This window comes from Leptodactylus fuscus, chromosome 9 (assembly GCF_031893055.1).
Source record: "Leptodactylus fuscus isolate aLepFus1 chromosome 9, aLepFus1.hap2, whole genome shotgun sequence".
NCBI classification, from domain to species: domain Eukaryota; kingdom Metazoa; phylum Chordata; class Amphibia; order Anura; family Leptodactylidae; genus Leptodactylus; species Leptodactylus fuscus.
Genome location: NC_134273.1, coordinates 4,698,895 through 4,716,355, shown reverse-complemented (window position 1 = coordinate 4,716,355; position 17,461 = coordinate 4,698,895). Strand labels below are relative to the sequence as shown.

The following is a 17,461-nucleotide window of genomic DNA, read 5'->3' as shown; positions in this document are numbered from 1 at the left end:
AGACCAGGCAACGTTTTTCCAATCTTCAATTGTCCAATTTCGATGAGCTTGTGCAAATTGTAGCCTCAGTTTCCTGTTCTTAGCTGAAAGGAGTGGCACCCGGTGTGGTCTTCTGCTGCTGTAGCCCATCTGTAGCCTCAAAGTTGGACGTACTGTGTGGCGTTCAGAGATGCTCTTCTGGCTACCTTGGTTGTAACGGGTGGCTATTTGAGTCACTGTTGCCTTTCTATCAGCTCGAACCAGTCTGGCCATTCTCCTCTGACCTCTGGCATCAACAACGCATTTCCGCCCACAGAACTGCCGCTCACTGGATGTTTTTTCTTTTTCGGACCATTCTCTGTAAACCCTAGATATGGTTGTGCGTGAAAATCCCAGTAGATCAGCAGTTTCTGAAATACTCAGACCAGCCCTTCTGGCACCAACAACCATGCCACGTTCAAAGGCACTCAAATCACCTTTCTTCCCCCCCATACTGATGCTCGGTTTGAACTGCAGGAAATTGTCTTGACCATGTCTACATGCATAAATGCACTGAGTTGCCGCCATGTGATTGGCTGATTAGAAATTAAGTGTTAACGAGCAGTTGGACAGGTGTACCTAATAAAGTGGCCGGTGAGTGTAGATAATTATATATAAATGTATGTGTGTGCGCTTGTGACCAGCTTTAACCTAGGAAATCATTGTTCATTTGATATATCATCTACAATGACGTTTTCCTTCACCCCAGCCTCTGAGATGGAGCAGCTAAGCATCAGCCCAGCGACCATGTTGGAAGATGAGATCATGTGGCTGGATAACTTTGAACCAAACCGCACAGCAGAGTGTGAAACCAGCGAGGTGGACAATGTGTGGCTGGCCGGTCATCTCCGTCTTATCAAGACGCTCCTCTCACTGTGTGGTGGTGAGAAGGAAATGCTGGGTGAGTGTGTGTGTGTATAATATATATATATCTCTGAGGCCACCACAAAGCCACAGACACTAGTGCTGCCTCCTCTGAATCATGGCTGTCTGTGTATTTCGTTTACAGGACCTTCACTTATCAAACAGCTACTCGATGACTTCCTGTTCCGAGCCTCAAGGATCATTTTGAACAGCAACTCGCCAGCCGGTAGTGGATCCCTGAGCCAGCAAGACTTCCACCCCAAGTAAGATGTACTCCATGTAGTCAGGAGAATATAATGTGTAGGAGCATCTCAGAACATCATTTTGCCATATCTGTATAGTACTTTTCTACAAAGCTCATTATATACAATTATAACTACTATAATACTGCCCCTATATACAAGAATATAACTACTATAATACTACTCCTATGTACAAGAATATAACTACTATAATACTAGCTCCTATGTACAAGAGTATAACTACTATAATACTACCCCTATGTACAAGAATATAACTACTATAATACTACCTCCTATGTACAAGAATATAACTACTATAATACTGCCCCTATGTACAAGAATATAACTACTATAATACTACCCCTATGTACAAGAATATAACTACTATAATACTACCTCCTATGTACAAGAATATAACTACTATAATACTACTCCTATGTACAAGAATATAACTACTATAATACTACTCCTATGTACAAGAATATAACTGCTATAATACTACTCCTATGTACAAGAATATAACTACTATAATACTACCCCTATGTACAAGAATATAACTACTATAATACTACCTCCTATGTACAAGAATATAACTGCTATAATACTACTCCTATGTACAAGAATATAACTACTATAATACTACTCCTATGTACAAGAATATAACTACTATAATACTACTCCTATGTACAAGAATATAACTGCTATAATACTACTCCTATGTACAAGAATATAACTGCTATAATACTACTCCTATGTACAAGAATATAACTACTATAATACTGCCCCTATGTACAAGAATATAACTACTATAATACTACTCCTATGTACAAGAATATAACTACTATAATACTACTCCTATGTACAAGAATATAACTACTATAATACTGCCCCTATATACAAGAATATAACTACTATAATACTACCTCCTATGTACAAGAATATAACTACTATAATACTACCTCCTATGTACAAGAATATAACTACTATAATACTACTCCTATGTACAAGAATATAACTACTATAATACTACTCCTATGTACAAGAATATAACTACTATAATACTACTCCTATACTCCTATGTACAAGAATATAACTACTATAATACTGCCCCTATATACAAGAATATAACTACTATAATACTACTCCTATGTACAAGAATATAACTACTATAATACTACCTCCTATGTACAAGAATATAACTACTATAATACTACCTCCTATGTACAAGAATATAACTACTATAATACTACCTCCTATGTACAAGAATATAACTGCTATAATACTACTCCTATGTACAAGAATATAACTACTATAATACTACTCCTATGTACAAGAATATAACTACTATAATACTACCTCCTATGTACAAGAATATAACTACTATAATACTGCCCCTATATACAAGAATATAACTACTATAATACTACCTCCTATGTACAAGAATATAACTACTATAATACTACCTCCTATGTACAAGAATATAACTACTATAATACTACCTCCTATGTACAAGAATATAACTACTATAATACTACCTCCTATGTACAAGAATATAACTACTATAATACTGCTCCTATGTACAAGAATATAACTACTATAATACTGCTCCTATGTACAAGAATATAAGTACTATAATACTACCTACTATGTACAAGAATATAACTACTATAATACTACTCCTATGTACAAGAATATAACTACTATAATACTACTCCTATGTACAAGAATATAAGTACTATAATACTACCTACTATGTACAAGAATATAACTACTATAATACTACTCCTATGTACAAGAATATAACTACTATAATACTACTCCTATGTACAAGAATATAAGTACTATAATACTACCTACTATGTACAAGAATATAACTACTATAATACTGCTCCTATGTACAAGAATATAACTACTATAATACTGCTCCTATGTACAAGAATATAACTACTATAATACTACTCCTATGTACAAGAATATAACTACTATAATACTACCTCCTATGTACAAGAATATAACTACTATAATACTACTCCTATGTACAAGAATATAACTACTATAATACTACTCCTATGTACAAGAATATAACTACTATAATACTGCCCCTATATACAAGAATATAACTACTATAATACTACCTCCTATGTACAAGAATATAACTACTATAATACTACTCCTATGTACAAGAATATAACTACTATAATACTACTCCTATGTACAAGAATATAACTACTATAATACTACCTCCTATGTACAAGAATATAACTACTATAATACTACTCCTATACTCCTATGTACAAGAATATAACTACTATAATACTGCCCCTATATACAAGAATATAACTACTATAATACTACTCCTATGTACAAGAATATAACTACTATAATACTACCTCCTATGTACAAGAATATAACTACTATAATACTACCTCCTATGTACAAGAATATAACTACTATAATACTACCTCCTATGTACAAGAATATAACTACTATAATACTACCTCCTATGTACAAGAATATAACTACTATAATACTACTCCTATGTACAAGAATATAACTACTATAATACTACCTCCTATGTACAAGAATATAACTACTATAATACTGCCCCTATATACAAGAATATAACTACTATAATACTACCTCCTATGTACAAGAATATAACTACTATAATACTACCTCCTATGTACAAGAATATAACTACTATAATACTACCTCCTATGTACAAGAATATAACTACTATAATACTACTCCTATGTACAAGAATATAACTACTATAATACTACCTCCTATGTACAAGAATATAACTACTATAATACTACCTACTATGTACAAGAATATAACTACTATAATACTACTCCTATGTACAAGAATATAACTACTATAATACTACTCCTATGTACAAGAATATAAGTACTATAATACTACCTACTATGTACAAGAATATAACTACTATAATACTACTCCTATGTACAAGAATATAACTACTATAATACTACTCCTATGTACAAGAATATAAGTACTATAATACTACCTACTATGTACAAGAATATAACTACTATAATACTACTCCTATGTACAAGAATATAACTACTATAATACTACTCCTATGTACAAGAATATAACTACTATAATACTGCTCCTATGTACAAGAATATAACTACTATAATACTGCTCCTATGTACAAGAATATAACTACTATAATACTGCTCCTATGTACAAGAATATAACTACTATAATACTGCTCCTATGTACAAGAATATAACTACTATAATACTGCTCCTATGTACAAGAATATAACTACTATAATACTGCTCCTATGTACAAGAATATAACTACTATAATACTGCTCCTATGTACAAGAATATAACTACTATAATACTGCTCCTATGTACAAGAATATAACTACTATAATACTACTCCTATATACAAGAATATAACTACTATAATACTGCTCCTATGTACAAGAATATAACTACTATAATACTACTCCTATGTACAAGAATATAACTACTATAATACTACTCCTATGTACAAGAATATATCTTGCAGTTTATAATGTAACGCCTCCCCTACTTGCAGGTATTATTGGTATATTTGCAGCTGTTATGACTTATCTCTGCCCTTTATGCTGATGACTATTGTTATGTCGTCCTCCTGTTGTTCTTTCCCTCCGGTCTCCTAAGGTGCAGCTCGGTGAACAGTCGGTTGGCGGCGTACGAGGTGCTGGTGATGCTCGCAGAGAGCTCTCTCACCAATCTGCAGCTCATCACCAGAGAACTTCTGTCCATGCACCATCAGCCGGACCCGGCCCTCACCAAGGAGTTTGATGTGAGTATCGGTAGGTCAGAGCTGAAGTTCATTGTCTGCTACAGATGTGGCGATCGGTGATGGTGGATTATCTGTGTTGTATCTCTGCGCTATAGTGACATAACTTACCCTCCATCTTTGCATTTTCCAGTTCCTGCCCCCTGTTGACAGTCGGTCCAACTCTGGGTTTGTCGGCCTTAAGAACGGAGGAGCCACGTGTTACATGAACGCGGTCTTTCAGCAGCTGTATATGCAGCCAGGTCTTCCTGAGGTCCGGTAATCGCTTATTATCTGTATTATATCATCTTATGTTTAGGCTAATCTGAGGCGCCCCCTACTGGTGGCTGCGGATAGAGCAGGGTGGCGACCATATAAATATACTGAACAATGTAATATGGCAGATGGTTAGACCTAATTCTGTGTAATGATGAATGGCTGACCTTCTCTCTTGGTGAGGGCCGACCTTGTGCATCGCTTACTACTTGTTGCCTGGTCTCGTATCCATAAACTACAGCACTCAGAACAAACATGGCACAGAGGTCTAATGGTCACGTGTGGGCCTGACCGTACGTCTATTGCCTGCAGCCTTGTCTATAGGGACACCAGCCATGGCCTCCCATATATAACCACATGATGCCGACTCCACCATTGGTCTGACATGAGATCTCCTCTTGTTCTACTACAGGCCCTGCTATCTATGGAGGATGAGACTGATAACCCGGACGAAAGCGTCTTCTACCAAGTCCAGTCCTTGTTTGGCCATCTGATGGAAAGCAAACTGCAGTACTACGTCCCAGAGAACTTCTGGAAGGTGATGTCTGCATTCCCTAGGCTTTTCTGGACAGGTGCATCTTAGCGCTCGATTCTAATTTGCTCTTCACAATCTTTAGATTTTCAAGATGTGGAACAAGGAGCTGTATGTGCGGGAGCAGCAGGACGCCTACGAGTTCTTCACAAGCCTCATAGATCAGATGGATGAATATCTGAAGGTACCAGACAATGTTCCCTTAGACTCCTCACAACCACATGGAGTTGGGTGGTCACCTTGGGGGGTCGTTAATATTAACCCTTTAAGTGTCTTGCTTATGGAGGAGATTCTTCTATTGAATTCATCGTTATGTTTTATCTACAGAAAATGGGGCGTGATCAGCTCTTTAAGAACACCTTCCAAGGGATCTACTCTGACCAAAAGATCTGTAAAGATTGTCCACACAGGTGAGTACTGGGGCCTCCAAAATCCACATCCACATGTATTGTACTGTAAACTGCTATACAGACTATACAGGGCGTGTGAGCTCCGCCTCATCCTCTATGGTCAGATATCTGTGCGTCCTAATCTATATGGCGTCTTTTGCAGATACGAGCGGGAGGAAGCCTTTATGGCTCTGAATTTAGGGGTGACCTCCTGCCAGAGCCTTGAAATATCCCTGGATCAGTTTGTAAGGGGAGAAGTGCTGGAGGGAAGTAATGCATATTACTGTGAGAAGTGCAAGGAAAAGGTGAGCGGCACCAAGCTACAGAAAAGTTCATCTATAGTTTTTATTATACTCCAGAGCTGCACTCCCTATTCTGCTGGTACAGTCACTGTGTACATACATTACATTACTTATCCTGTATTATACTCCAGAGCTGCGCTCACTATTCTGCTGGTACAGTCACTGTGTACATACATTACATTACTTATCCTGTATTATACTCCAGAGCTGCACTCACTATTCTGCTGGTACAGTCACTGTGTACATACATTACATTACTTATCTTGTATTATACTCCAGAGCTGCGCTCACTATTCTGCTGGTACAGTCACTGTGTACATACATTACTTATCCTGTATTATACTCCAGAGCTGCGCTCACTATTCTGCTGGTACAGTTACTGTGTACATACATTACATTATTTATCCTGTATTATACTCCAGAGCTGCGCTCACTATTCTGCTGGTACAGTTACTGTGTACATACATTACATGACTTATCCTGTATTATACTCCAGAGCTGCGCTCACTATTCTGCTGGTACAGTCACTGTGTACATACATTACATTACTTATCCTGTATTATACTCCAGAGCTGCGCTCACTATTCTGCTGGTACAGTCACTGTGTACATACATTACATTACTTATCCTGTATTATACTCCAGAGCTGCGCTCACTATTCTGCTGGTGCAGTCACTGTGTACATACATTACATTACTTATCCTGTATTATACTCCAGAGCTGCGCTCACTATTCTGCTGGTACAGTTACTGTGTACATACATTACATTACTTATCCTGTATTATACTCCAGAGCTTCACTCACTATTCTGCTGGTACAGTCACTGTGTACATACATTACATTACTTATCCTGTATTATACTCCAGAGCTGCGCTCACTATTCTGCTGGTACAGTCACTGTGTACATACATTACATTACTTATCCTGTATTATACTCCAGAGCTGCGCTCACTATTCTGCTGGTACAGTCACTGTGTACATACATTACATTACTTATCCTGTATTATACTCCAGAGCTGCGCTCACTATTCTGCTGGTGCAGTCACTGTGTACATACATTACATTACTTATCTTGTATTATACTCCAGAGCTGCGCTCACTATTCTGCTGGTACAGTCACTGTGTACATACATTACATTACTTATCCTGTATTATACTCCAGAGCTGCGCTCACTATTCTGCTGGTACAGTCACTGTGTACATACATTACATTACTTATCCTGTATTATACTCCAGAGCTGCGCTCACTATTCTGCTGGTACAGTCACTGTGTACATACATTACCTTTTTCTGTACTGTTTCCTCCAGAGGACAACTGTGAAGAGAACGTGCATCAAGTCTCTGCCTAGCGTCCTTGTCATACATTTGATGAGATTTGGATTTGACTGGGAAAGTGGCCGCTCCATTAAATACGATGAGCAGATCAAGGTAGGTATTGTGTATATGCTCAGAATTTAGCTAAAGTTGCAGGAGGGTGTGTAGACTGTCCGCCAATCTCTTGCTTTCTCTAGTTCCCTTGGATGTTAAATATGGAGCCGTACACTGTGTCTGGCATGGCCCGTCAGGACTCTTCCTCAGAGGTGGGAGACAACGGACGACACACAGACCCCAGTGGGGGCTCCCCGCGAAAGAAAGTGGCCCCGACGGAAAACTACGAGCTGGTCGGTGTGATTGTGCACAGTGGTCAGGCTCACGCCGGTCACTATTACTCCTTCATTAAAGATCGCAGGTAATTTGGCGCAGGACCTATGAGTGGCCCAGGGTTTCCTTTGCATCGTGTCTGACCTCTCCTTGTTCTGTGGCAGGAGCTGCGGGAAGAGTAAGTGGTACAAGTTCAATGACACTGTGGTGGAGGAGTTCGAGCTGAACGATGAGACCATAGAGTATGAGTGCTTTGGTGGAGAGTACAGACCCAAAGTCTACGATCAGTGTGAGTTATTGATCCCCCCGAACCAAATGTTCAAAAGCCGGGGGCGACGCTTTACTGACCCTTGACCTTTCTACTGCACAGCCAACCCATACCCGGACGTGCGCCGGCGCTATTGGAACGCCTACATGCTTTTTTACCAGCGCGTGTCCGACCAGAACTCTCCAGTTTTACCAAAGAAAAGCAGAGTCAGCGTAGTGCGCCAGGAAGCCGAGGACCTTACTCTGTGAGTATTTACCCTCCTGCCGTATAAATGGGGTAAATTCTGGGGTCCTTCATACAGGGAGAACTATGCTCATAGGGGCTCATAGCAGAACCTGGTGCGGGATCCTTGCTCCACCATGCACAGTAATGTATGTGTATGGGACGGGGTTAAAGGAGCTTCCGTTTCATGTGTTTTTTATTGTTCTCTAGATCTGCGCCGTCCTCTCCGGACATCTCGCCCCAGTCCTCTCCTCGCCCTCACCGGACTAATGACCGTCTCTCTATATTAACCAAGCTAGTGAGGAAGGGAGAGAAGAAAGGCCTGTTTGTGGAGAAGATGCCACTTAGGATATACCAGGTACTGTGCTGGGCAATGTAGGGGTGTCTGCAGTCACCCAAATAATGGGGTGTCCTATATGGGACGGATATGCAAAGTAACTTGTCAGATCTGTCTCCCTGTAACAAGACCTCTAATATCTGTAAGGTTGGGGGGAGGTGGGGTGGCATCTTTCTATGTACCTGATATTCGTTGCCCCCTGTACCCGTGTGGTATTTGCCTCTGTATTCTACAATGATTGGTCGTACTTACAGATGGTAAGAGATGAGAATCTGAAGTTTATGAAGAATCGGGACATTTACAACAGTGACTACTTCAGTTTTGTTCTCTCGCTGGCGTCGGTCAACGCAGTGAGTAGCAGTTATGTCGTCTTGTACTTGCCCAAACTGGCCAGCAGGTGGCATGGTGTATTGATGCTTTTCTGTCCCTCTAGACAAAGCTCAAGCATCCGAACTACTCGTCTATGGCCAAAGCGAGCGCCCAGCTGGCCATCCAGTTCCTCTTCCACACCTATCTGCGGACAAAGAGGAAACTCCGGTAAGAATCGGAGACTTGGCTCTATTCCCTGACAGCAAGCAGAAACCTTCACATCAACGCGATCCGCATCCTGCTGTGACTAGTAGTGCATGTATGGCCCCATCGTCTCTTGTTTCATGCAGCATTCTGGGTGTTTTGGTTGCAGGGTTGACACCGAGGAATGGATTGCGACCCTCGAGGCGTTGGTTTCTAAGAGCTGTGAAGCCTGCCAGTGGCTCGTGGAATATTTTGTTGGATCAGAAGGCCGAGAACTGGTGAAGTAAGACATTTGACTCCTACTTATGTGTATAACCAGTATATATGTGTGTGGCTGGTATATAGACGTATGTATTAAGTATGGCCATCTTACTACTACAGGGTCTTTCTCCTGGAGTGCTGCGTCCGAGAGGTTAGGTGTGCTGTGGCTACTATTCTAGAAAAGACACTAGACAGCGCCTTACTTCACCGAGACAAGGTAATGTGTAGTAGTAATTATCAGGGGGGGGCTAGGGACCCGAATCTCCACCCTAATATGTGTGTATTGCTCCAGGTCAATGGCGTCCACCTGCTGATAGAGATGCTGCTGAGCCTGCTGGACAAGGATGTACCAGAGAACTGCAAGAACTGCGCTCAATACTTCTTCCTCTTCAACAACTTTGTGCAGAAGGTAAATTGTGTCTTAGATTAAAGCGGTGTCAGGACAGACCTCACTAAGAAATGGCGTCACTTCACCGCTGTGACCCCTGTCATTATGTCACCGACCTTACACACTCAGAACAGTCAGCAGACACAGAGCGGATATTGTGAGAGGGATTAATCTGATCTGTAGTTTCTCCACTTTCAGCAAGGAGTGCGAGCCGTCGAGCTTCTCTTAAAGTATTCCGCCCTGCGACATTTCATCAACTTCCTGCTCGGCCCCAATCGGAAGAACAACCAGGTAAGCAGATCCTCCATGTCTGTATCTTGTCACTGCGCTGCTGTTTTCACCCTAATGTAAACCAGGAATTACGTGTATTCGTAGAATCGCCGCTGGAGCCCGGCACAAGCTCGTGAGTTTGGCTTCTTGCACAATACCATTGCTCTGCTGGTTCTGCACTCTGACCTTTCACCCCATCGGACCGTAGGTAACAAACGTTCACGTTAATATTACAATTATAATCTACGTTGTGTGCTTTATATCTAGATCTTTCCACCCTGACTTTCTATTCCTCAGCTCCGGCGATGTCTAAGCCTCTGGTCAGTGTCCGCGCTCCTTTGCTGCCTCTCCATTCAGAGGTGGAGACTTTGATGTTTATGCCGGAAGGGAAACCGTACTTACTGGAGGTATGTAGCAGTGTGTGTGTTGGGGTTATTTTTGTGTTTTCGTGGTTGCTCACCGGTTCCTTCCTCCCCCTGTAGGTGATGTTTGCCATGCGGGAGCTGCCGGGGTCTCTCTCTGTTCTCATTGAGATGTTGGTCTATTGCTGTTTCTGCAATGAGAGATTCTCGCTGACCGCTCTGAACTTCATCAAGGTAAGTGACACCGCCACAGCGAGTAATGCAGAGGAGATGGTCACGATAAATGTATTCGTGAAGTCCTGTATGTGTCCATGCTATAGACCTGCAGATACTCCACGTGCCGCCATATCATGCTCTCAGGTCACCTATACATGGGCTTCCTCATACTGTTCCTTTGCCTCCTGTACACACAGGACTAATAATATTCTCTGTCACAGAATCAGCTGGAGTCGGCGCCTCCTCACGAGCTGAAGAACATGTTCACTCTCCTGTATGATATTCTGGTAGGTAATCTCCACCAATGGGGAGGCCTCACAAGGAATCTCCACGTTTCTGACCTTATGACTTGTTCCTTTTAAGGTGATGGAAGACGCCATCCAGCTGCAGAGGCTGAAGTTTGCATTCGAGTCTGACGGATTGCTGGGTGAGTGACTGCAGGATGGGCCATGGGGATTCAGACACAAGGATCACACAGGAATATGGAGGTGCCAGTGTCCTGGCCTGGGCTTATGGTCTACTGTAAGGGGTGACCTTATACTTACAATCAGTAGGGGCAGCTTAAAGGGGTTCTGTCATTCGAGACCCCTATCCCCTTGTCCTGTAGATGGGAAATAAGTGTCAGGACATTGGGGGTCTGACCACTATGATCCCCAGTGATCAGGAGAATGGGGATCCGAAGATCCTGTGCATCCCTGGCACTCCACTTCTATGTAGCAGCCAAGGTTAGCCCTCCTGGAAACTCCATAGACGTGAATGGCGTGTCAGTCATACAAGCTCACTGGTGCTTCATTCACAGGGCGGGTGCAGGGGCACTTGAGTCCCTGTTTTGGTGATCATGGAGTGTCTGTAATCGCACAACCCCCTTAGAGGGCTATATCCCCCCTCCCCATCAGTCAGGTCTGTAATACATGGATGCTGTAGGTCCGTTATGGCAGGAGCCGTCCTTACAGAAGGAATCCTTTTTTCATACCTCTCCTTTGCCCATCTATACAGTAGAGCATGTTGTGTATTCCTCCCCCGGATGCGACATTCTGCAGATCTGACCTCTTCTCCATCTCTCTCCTCAGCATTGATGCACCACAGCAATCACATAGACAGCAGCCGCTGCTACCAGTGCGTGAAGTTCCTCGTCACTCTTGCCCAGAAGTAAGTCTGATGTGTCTGTAGATTGTAAGCTCTTGGAGTCAGATGTCGCTCCTCTTATTGTGCGGTGCCGCCTTATGTGCACTTAACAAGCATTTAGCATCAGGTTTGGTCTCCCCCCTGCTGTAGCCATAGACGTCAGTAATATTGTGGTGATATTCCTTAAAGGAGAAGTGCATCTCAAGCTTAAAGGGCTTGTACTAAATCCGCTTGCTGTGTGTTTGGTGACAGGTGCTCCGCTGCTAAAGAATACTTCAAAGAAAACTCTCAGCACTGGAGCTGGGCCGTGCAGTGGCTGCAGAAGAAGGTGAGTGCTGGTCTCCATCCATCTGCTCAGTCCCTGAGATCTGCGGCCACGGACAACAAGCAGAGATGGCAGCGATACTAATGTCTGATTGTCTCCCGTCAGATGTCCGAGCACTGCTGGGCCCCACAGAGCAACGTGTCCAACGAGACGTCAACAGCCAAAACCTTCCAGCGGACAATTTCTGCACAGGTAGCGGACGGGTGATAGAGATTGGGGTAGGTCAGGTCGCATGGTCTGTGTCACCGCTCACCGCCATCTCTTTGCAGGACACCTTAGCCTACGCCACCGCCCTGCTGAACGAGAAGGACCAGTCTGGAAGCAGCAATGGCTCTGAGAGCAGTCCAGCCAATGAGAATGGAGACCGGAGTATGCAGCAGGTACGGGGCTCGAATCCCGCTCTGTGCTGATTGGTCAGATGCAGACTTAACCCTTTCACTGATGTAATAATATCTCAGGGAGTTGGTGCATTATTGCCTTCCCACAGGGGCCACTGAATTTTATTTCTTCTTTTTAAGGGCCCCGACTCTCCGATGATCCTTGGAGACCCAAAAAGTGACCTTGAGGACGTTGATCCTTGACCCCAGGTACCGGAGACGAGCAGATTCTCACCACGCTGTGAAATACAACGCACTTTGACAACCACAAGAGTCTCATCTTGACATTTTTTCCTCCGGAGTCCTCAGATCCGTTATCTGGACGATCACCACGGCAGGCCCCGCACCGCCAAGGTCCTTTCTGGAACTGTCACAACAAGGAGAACTTTAATCGTATTGCTGCAAAAACAACGGATACAAAGTATTTTTCTCAGAATTTTATTGAAACAAAAAAAAAGAAAAACCGGCAAGTGGCTAAAAACTTTTTTTTTTCTTTAATTTTTTTTAAGTTCGTGAGCATTAAAGGAGTGAATGTAAAATTGTCGCTTTTTCTGTAATGCTGCAGAGACTTCCCCTTTTTTTTTTTTTTTTTTTTTTTTTTTGGTTTTATACAAAGTGTAAGAAGAACCTTGAGCCGCGTCCGGCAACTTTTTAATCTTTCGATATTAGGAATATTAAAATGATGTATAAATACGTGGAAGAGACTAAAACTTGTACAAATTTAGTTTGGAATCGATCTTTTAAAGAAAAGAAGAAAAAAAAAAATCGACACTTTGTATTTAATGTCTTCTATAATTTATATAGTGCCATAGGAAGCGATGCACGGCCGACCGTCTCATGCGTCACGGATGTCACCTAAAGCGGAGCTGTCGCCTTATTCACAGTGGAGGTAACCAATCAGAAACCTGGGCTGCTCTTGTGGGAGGAGTCTTATTGCGGCCATCGGGGCTATAGCTGACTGGTGCCATTCTGTAGCCCAAGCTGCATATTTAAAGGGATAGTCTGGGAGTGATACTGAATGCTGTCTCCTCTTCACTACTTACCGAGAACAGCGTCATACACTGTATAGTGGCTGTGCTTGGTATTGCAACTTGGCCCCATTCATTTAAACAGGACTGGTGTCACTGGCTTAAAGGGATCCTATCACTCAGACATGATTTTTTCTAAGTACCAAGTCGGAATAGCCTTAAGAAAGGCTATTCTTCTCCTACCTTTCGTCGTCTTCTCCGCGCCGCTGTTCGCCTACAATCCTGGTTCTTGTCGGTATGCTAATGAGCTCTCTCGCAGCACGGGGGGCAGGCCCCAGCGCTCAGACAGCACTGGGGTGTCCCCAATGCTGCGAGAGAACTCCCTCCAGCGCCGCCACCTCTTCTCCAGCAGAGTCATCTTCCTCCTATTCTTCCGGCGGTGGCTTGTAACTTCTAAGGCCTCGGACCTTGGGCAGAGCGGACTGCGTATGCCCACAGGCCACGAGAAAACGGCCTATTGCACAGTATTGGAAGCGGCCATTTTCTCGTGGCCTGTGGGCATGCACAGTCTGCTCTGCCCGAGGTCTAGAAGTAAGAAGAGGCTGAAGATGACGCTGCTGAAGAAGAGGAGGCGGCGCTGGAGAGAGGGGACGCCCCCAGTGCTGCGAGAGAGCTCATTAGCATACCGACAAGAACTGGGATTGTAGGCGAATGGCAGTGCGGAGAAGACGACGAAAGATAGGAGACGAATAGTCTTTCTTAAGGCTATTCCAACGTGATACTTAGAAAAAAAATCATGTCTGAGTGATAGGATCCCTTTAAGGAGAACTTGGAGCTCAGTCCCGGACAACCCCTTTAATATACCACTTTATGAGATCAGAGCTCTTACTGCATAAAATCCCTCCATTAGGTATAAGGCTGGAAACTCTCTATATAAAAAAAAAAAAAAAAATCGCAAAAAAAAAAGATTCCTGGGTGACGCGTTGTGTAAGAGACTGTTCATTGTACAGATTCGCCAAATGTTTTAATTTTTGTACTTTTTTTTTTTTTTTTCCCGTCTGGATCATGGAACCGCGCGGGCTTTGTATCCTGTAATGACCTCTGTGTCGCGAGCTGACGCGTACAAGGGCTTTACGCTGCATTTTGCAGATTCGGCTTCCCTTGGACACGGCGGTTTGGCACCTTCCTGCGTTGCGTCATCTCCTCGGCACAGGCGCCCGTTTTTAAGAACAGCTTTTCATTTTTAGTTTATCCTGAAAATAAAGAATTTATAAAATGACATTTCAAAATGTTTGCATCCAGATGTTGTCCAGTGGCGCCCCCTCCTGCACTTTATGGTCTGTGACTCCTCCGGGCGCGTGCGGATTTAGTGCGAGCGTCTAATGTCATTTCTTTGTTTCCGCAGCCTCCTCATGATCATGAGTTGCCATCTTGGTTTTCTAAAGCAAAGACTTGTCCTCCTCAGATCTGTAGGTAAATGTCATGTCGTGTCGCCCAAGTTGGGTAACGCAACCCTGAGGTCGGAAGATATTAAAGGGATGGAGCAGGGGCGACAAAACAAACTGCAGACAAGTGCGTCTTAAAGGGGTTTTCAATCTCCTAGCTTTATTTATACACTGATGACCTATCCATAGGCTCAGTATCCAATCTGTGGGGGTCAGACACCCGGACCTCGCAGTAGCCAGGTGTGTGTGTGGGGTCTGAGTGTTGGAGCCCCCACAATCTGATAATATGGTTAAGACAACTAACCTGGAGCCTAGAAACCCCCTTTAACTCCATTCCAGGATCTGGAACTTTGGTGATGTTGTAGAAAACTCTTTAACCAATGTCTGACCCCAACACTCCCATTGCTCAGCTGTTGGAAGGGGCTTCTTAATATCATGCCACACCTTCTGTAGTGGCCACATCTGGTACTGCAGCTGTCCCATACAAGACAATAGGCCGGAGCTGTTTGTCGTACCAGGCAAGGCCACTATCTGTGCACAGCCCTGTGCCCTGCAATGAAGAAGTGTCTTTTATAGCTGGAAGTCTGACGCCTATCTGACAGCTGCTCCCCCTCCCCAATACTCAGCTCTGTACACTGTAGAGCAGCCGGGTGTTGGTCAGTGGGAGCTGAGCTGCTATAATGGCTCCCAACCACCAGACAGGTTGTACAGGCTGTCGGGCTGCAGCCCCTTTAAGAAAGTTTCATAAGTTGCTGATCCATAATGTGTCTAAGCCCTTTGTTGGTTGCAATAAGGACCTCTGTCTGTTTGGAGACCACCCCATAAGAGGGAGGGGCTCAGACTACAGGAGATTTAGGGGGGGGGGGGGGGGGGGCTCCTGCTGCTATTTTGCCCTAATAAATGATTTGGGTTTTATTTGAGCACTTTCCTGATAATATGATGATCTCTCCATTGAAGCCCCCGCACGAGGAGGAGCCGCCCTTTATGTTGCTGCATTGACCTGATATATTTTATACATTGTCTGTGCATATCCCCCTCCCCTGCTGGAGGGGGCGCTGTCTGTAACATATTCTGATATTACTGCCTTGGTAATAGTCGCTCAGACATAACTGGAATTGGTCAGATCTTCGGGGGCCGGGCGGAGCGTTTCTATGTTTTGTGCCAATTGATTTTTATTCATTGTGTTGTAAATTTTATTTTATTTTTTCGATTTTGTTGCACTGAGATTTTGATTTTTAGGTCTTTTTCCCAATAAATGCACCATATTCTACAACGCGTCCTCCTCGCCTGGTGATGTTCTGCATTATCATCTATTTTATATAGGCCGGCTATTGCAGACACAGGTACGGTCCGGATCTGTAGTCCTGTTATGTACAGTCATGGCCAAAAGTTCTGAGACTGCCACAAATCTCCTCTTGTCACATGATCTGCTCCCTCTGGTTTCTGTGTGTTTGTCAGATGTTTTTATCACATACAGAAATAGAATTGCCATCATATTCTGAGTAATAAAAGCTTATAGTGACAGTTAGAAGGAGTTACTGCAGCGGTGTAATATTTGCAGTGTTGCTCCTTCTTCTTCTTCAGGACCTCTGCAATTCTCCCTGGCATCCTCTCAATCAACTTCTGGACCAAATCCTGACTGATAGCCGTCCATTCTTGCACAATCAATGCTTGCATTTTGTCAGAATTTGTAGGTTTTTGTTTGTCCACCCGTCTCTTGATTATTGACCACAAGTTCTCAATGGGATTAAGATCTGGGGAGTTTCCAGGCCATGGACCCAAAATCTGTGTTTTGTTCCCTGAGCCATTATCACCTTTGCTTTATGGCAAGGTGCTCCATCATGCTGGAAAAGGCATTGTTGATGGCCAAACTGCTCTTGGAGGGTTGGGAGAAGTTGGTCTTGGAGGACATTCTGGTCCCATTCTTTATTCATGGCTGTGTTTTTAGGCAAGACTGTGAGAGAGCCGATTCCCTTGGCTGAGAAGCCACCCCACACATGAATGGTTTCAGGATGCTTTACAGTTGGCATGAGACAAGACTGGTGGTAGTGCTCACCTCGTCTTCTCCCAATAAGCTGTTCTCCAGATGTCCCAAACAGTCAAAAAGGGGATTCATCAGAGAGAATGACTTTCCCCCAGTCCTCAGCCGTCCACTCCCTGGACCTTTTGCAGAGTATCAGTCTGTCCCTGATGTTTTTTCTGGAGAGAAGTGGCTTCTTTGCTGCCCTCCTTGAGACCAGGCCTTGCTCCAAGAGACTCCGCCTCACAGTGCGTGCAGATGCACTCACACCTGCCTGCTGCCATTCCTGAGCAAGC

General features: G+C 43.4%; 1 protein-coding gene across 2 annotated transcripts in view; it reads left to right on the top strand.

Moving 5' to 3' along the window:
* The window catches only part of USP24 (ubiquitin specific peptidase 24), a 48,433-nt gene extending 35,094 nt beyond the window's left edge, over window positions 1–13,339 (top strand). For both annotated transcript variants that reach the window (XM_075286751.1, XM_075286750.1), the window contains exons 39-67: window positions 728–919; window positions 1,028–1,145; window positions 4,808–4,952; window positions 5,083–5,202; window positions 5,617–5,742; window positions 5,822–5,920; window positions 6,064–6,146; window positions 6,289–6,430; window positions 7,736–7,855; window positions 7,939–8,156; window positions 8,233–8,357; window positions 8,439–8,580; window positions 8,769–8,916; window positions 9,150–9,245; window positions 9,329–9,432; window positions 9,578–9,691; window positions 9,790–9,886; window positions 9,962–10,078; window positions 10,256–10,348; window positions 10,433–10,535; window positions 10,625–10,734; window positions 10,810–10,923; window positions 11,127–11,192; window positions 11,269–11,332; window positions 11,976–12,054; window positions 12,283–12,358; window positions 12,461–12,547; window positions 12,625–12,735; window positions 12,874–13,339. In XM_075286751.1, the coding sequence (XP_075142852.1) occupies window positions 728–919; window positions 1,028–1,145; window positions 4,808–4,952; window positions 5,083–5,202; window positions 5,617–5,742; window positions 5,822–5,920; window positions 6,064–6,146; window positions 6,289–6,430; window positions 7,736–7,855; window positions 7,939–8,156; window positions 8,233–8,357; window positions 8,439–8,580; window positions 8,769–8,916; window positions 9,150–9,245; window positions 9,329–9,432; window positions 9,578–9,691; window positions 9,790–9,886; window positions 9,962–10,078; window positions 10,256–10,348; window positions 10,433–10,535; window positions 10,625–10,734; window positions 10,810–10,923; window positions 11,127–11,192; window positions 11,269–11,332; window positions 11,976–12,054; window positions 12,283–12,358; window positions 12,461–12,547; window positions 12,625–12,735; window positions 12,874–12,936 (3,272 nt within the window). In that variant the 3' untranslated portion in view covers window positions 12,937–13,339. The remainder of the gene's footprint in view (window positions 1–727; window positions 920–1,027; window positions 1,146–4,807; window positions 4,953–5,082; window positions 5,203–5,616; window positions 5,743–5,821; window positions 5,921–6,063; window positions 6,147–6,288; window positions 6,431–7,735; window positions 7,856–7,938; window positions 8,157–8,232; window positions 8,358–8,438; window positions 8,581–8,768; window positions 8,917–9,149; window positions 9,246–9,328; window positions 9,433–9,577; window positions 9,692–9,789; window positions 9,887–9,961; window positions 10,079–10,255; window positions 10,349–10,432; window positions 10,536–10,624; window positions 10,735–10,809; window positions 10,924–11,126; window positions 11,193–11,268; window positions 11,333–11,975; window positions 12,055–12,282; window positions 12,359–12,460; window positions 12,548–12,624; window positions 12,736–12,873) is intronic.
* Window positions 13,340–17,461: the final 4,122 nt, after the last annotated feature.